Here is a 3035-nt window from a genome sequence, read left to right on the forward strand (position 1 = left end):
AAATACATTGTAGATTTCTAAAAAATTTAAACTAGAACACTGACATTAACAAAACGAGTGAAATTTATGCTGCACTTTGAAAATTATGATATATTAACAAATGAAGACACCATTTCTCCTCCAAAGCTGTCTCTGGTGAATCAGAAGTCAGCTGCAGTGTTTCTAGCCTCTGAAATCAGATGAGCAGAATGTGTCTGCAGATTTGTCAATGGGGAATATGTTAACAACTTAAGCACGTTAGCTAAACTAACATTAACTAATAAATATGTATGTTGTACTAAAAGCTAACTTTTAAAAATGTACGTAGCAGCTGCTAAGTTAGCAGTTTATCAACATATCTAGACTAATTTAACAACATAAACCCACACAAATATATCCATTACAACATTTAACATTAAGCTTTGGTAAATAGCTTATTTAAAATGTTTCTGTAAATTCTTCCTTACTTTCTTCTGACATAAATCTGTCTGGACATTGTGACCTAGAGACCTGCATTCCCACGGGAGTACCGCAGGACCCAACGCAATATTTAGTAAACAAATTCCACCATAATTCATTGATCTTAAATATTGTTTAAATATGGTCAGAATCATGTCTTAAAGCCTCCTGTTAGCAGCCAAAGGTGCCTGGGAAGGGAATAACCTATAATAGCGTTCAAACCTGTGACATTACAATACATTTACATGTTCTAAATAGTTATATGGTAGCTAGAGTCAGCACTAGAAAAAAGTGTTGTGTTTCTTTTAATTGAAAACCAGAACCTTTGTATTAGAGAAATGGGTTTTAATCTTGTTTCTTTTTAATCAAAGGTAAAATGAATAGTTTCTGTGCTCCAGTAATACACAACTTTTTATACAAATTAATTTGTACAGCTAATTTCTACACGGCAGAAAGAAGTAATTTCTGTATTTATAGCTGTTACATGCTGAGCATCCTGGTGTTTATTATTTAATAAATATTGTTTATTCAAATTTTAGGGATGACTGTACATGGTCCCTCTGGTCCTCTGGTTGCTCCTCTGGGATCTTCAGTGATTTTGCCCTGCTATGTTGATGAACTTTTACCAATAAAGGGTCTCAAGGTGGAATGGAGAAGAACAGACTCAGAGACTCTGGTTCATCTGTATCAAGATGGTGAGAGTCGAGCAGAGAAACAGCAGCAGGATTATCAGGATAGAGCTCATTTCTTTACTGATCAGATTAAAGATGGAAACTTCTCCCTCCGTCTGAACAATCTGAGAGCTGAAGATGAGGGGCGATACACATGTACAGTTCACAGTCAGCAGGATTCTGGTGAGACTGTGGTTCAAATAAAAGATGTTGGTGAGTCTGGATCACATGAGTTCCATAATTTTTGTAAAAAAATAAATAAATAATAATAATACTGTACATAAAATTCAAACTATGTTGTACCTGATGTTTTAACTGTTTATTTCATTCTTTCAGAGCGTTTGCTAGTATCAGGATCGAGTCGCTCCATATCTGTGTCTGTGGGTGAAGACGTCACACTGAACTGCTCTGTAGACTCTCACATCCCACCTGAACATTTTGAAGAGGTTTCATGGAGGAAAACAGATGAAGATATTCTGGTTCTGCTCTATCAAAACAATAATGCTTTTCCAGATTCATCAGATGAGAGATACAGAGACAGAGTTGAGTTCTTCACTGCTGAAATTCCTAAAGGAAACTTCTCTCTCAGACTGAAGAGTGTCAGAACTGAGGATAAAGGAGTTTACATGTGTCAAGTGTTTGCTGGAGATCTTTCAGCTAATGCAACTGGAGTACTGAAGCAGATGGGTGAGTAACAGATAAACATAAACATTACACAACTGAACTAACTAACTGGTAAACAAATCAGTTTACTCTTTCAAGTCAATACAATAGATAAATTAATTTTTGGTTTAGCTTTTTTTTTTTTTAAGCTGCAAGGAATTTTAAGAAAGTAAATACAGTCCATTCAGAAAGTATTCAGTGTCCCTTCATTTTTGCAGTTTTATGATGTTGCAGCCTGTTACTACAGTCATTTAAATTCAGTACCCCATAATTACAGAGAAAACTGAATTTTAGAAATGTCTGTACATTTCTTTTAAAGAAAAAACCTCCCTGAAATATCTCATATACATAAGTATTCAGACCCTTTGTGACAAACCATGAAATTTAGCTCAGGTACCTCCCATTTCTCTTGATCTCTGTTGAGATGTTTCTACACCTTGACTGGAGTCATCCTGTGGTAAATTAAATTAGCTGGACATGATTTGGAAAGGCACACACCTCTCTATAAAAGGCCTCACAGCTGACAATGCATATCAAAGTGAAAACCAAGCCATGAGGTCAAAGGAATTGCCTGAATAGCTCAGAGGCAGGATTGTATCGAGGCACAGATCTGGGAAAGGCTACAAAAAAAATTCTGTTGCACTGAAGGTTCCCAAGTACACATAATTCCCAAATGCAAGAAGTTTGGTACAACTAGGACTCTTCCAAGAGCTGGCCACCCAACCAGACTGAGCAATCGGGGGAGAAGGATCTTAGTAAAAGAGATGCCCGAGAACCTGCTGGTCACTCTGACTTAGCTCCAGAGATTCTGTGTGGAGCAGAGCATGTGAGCAAATTGGAGCAGCAACAATTTCTTCTCCATGCCCCCAAGCATTTAATAATCGCTCCACTCCGGGTTCACCATTTCCCACTTCCCCTCCACTCCTCACTCACTGATATCAGAAACACCGCTCCGCGTCTGAAGTATTTCAGTATGTTTGAAATATCACATTTCTGTTCATAACATATATTAAAAAATAAAATAACAGGAGAGTTTAAAAGTAGCTTATTGGAACACTAGTGTGCAAACTTTTTTCCTTCCACATGACATGCTGATAACATGGTTGTCGGCATTAAAAGGTGTAATTGCTGCTTTTTGCAGTGCAATTTTTGTTTGTGGTGAAAATAGTACGTTTTCTGCATTTATTTTACCTACGGATCGATGCATTTCTTACAGATTACTGCTCATTCAAAATCGGATACAGATGAATTAGCACTGTAAGA

The 3035-nt window shown here is 36.8% G+C and overlaps 1 protein-coding gene across 1 annotated transcript; it reads left to right on the top strand.

Moving 5' to 3' along the window:
* The first annotated feature begins 979 nt into the window (after positions 1 to 979).
* On the top strand, positions 980 to 1804 carry LOC122144106 (junctional adhesion molecule-like). The gene is made up of 2 exons (XM_042754747.1): positions 980 to 1322; positions 1446 to 1804. Exons 1-2 carry the CDS (start codon positions 980 to 982, stop codon positions 1802 to 1804), a joined length of 702 nt encoding a protein of 233 aa, XP_042610681.1.
* The last annotated feature ends 1231 nt before the right edge of the window (positions 1805 to 3035 follow it).

This window comes from Cyprinus carpio, unplaced genomic scaffold (assembly GCF_018340385.1).
Source record: "Cyprinus carpio isolate SPL01 unplaced genomic scaffold, ASM1834038v1 S000006588, whole genome shotgun sequence".
Taxonomy (NCBI): Eukaryota; Metazoa; Chordata; class Actinopteri; order Cypriniformes; family Cyprinidae; genus Cyprinus; species Cyprinus carpio.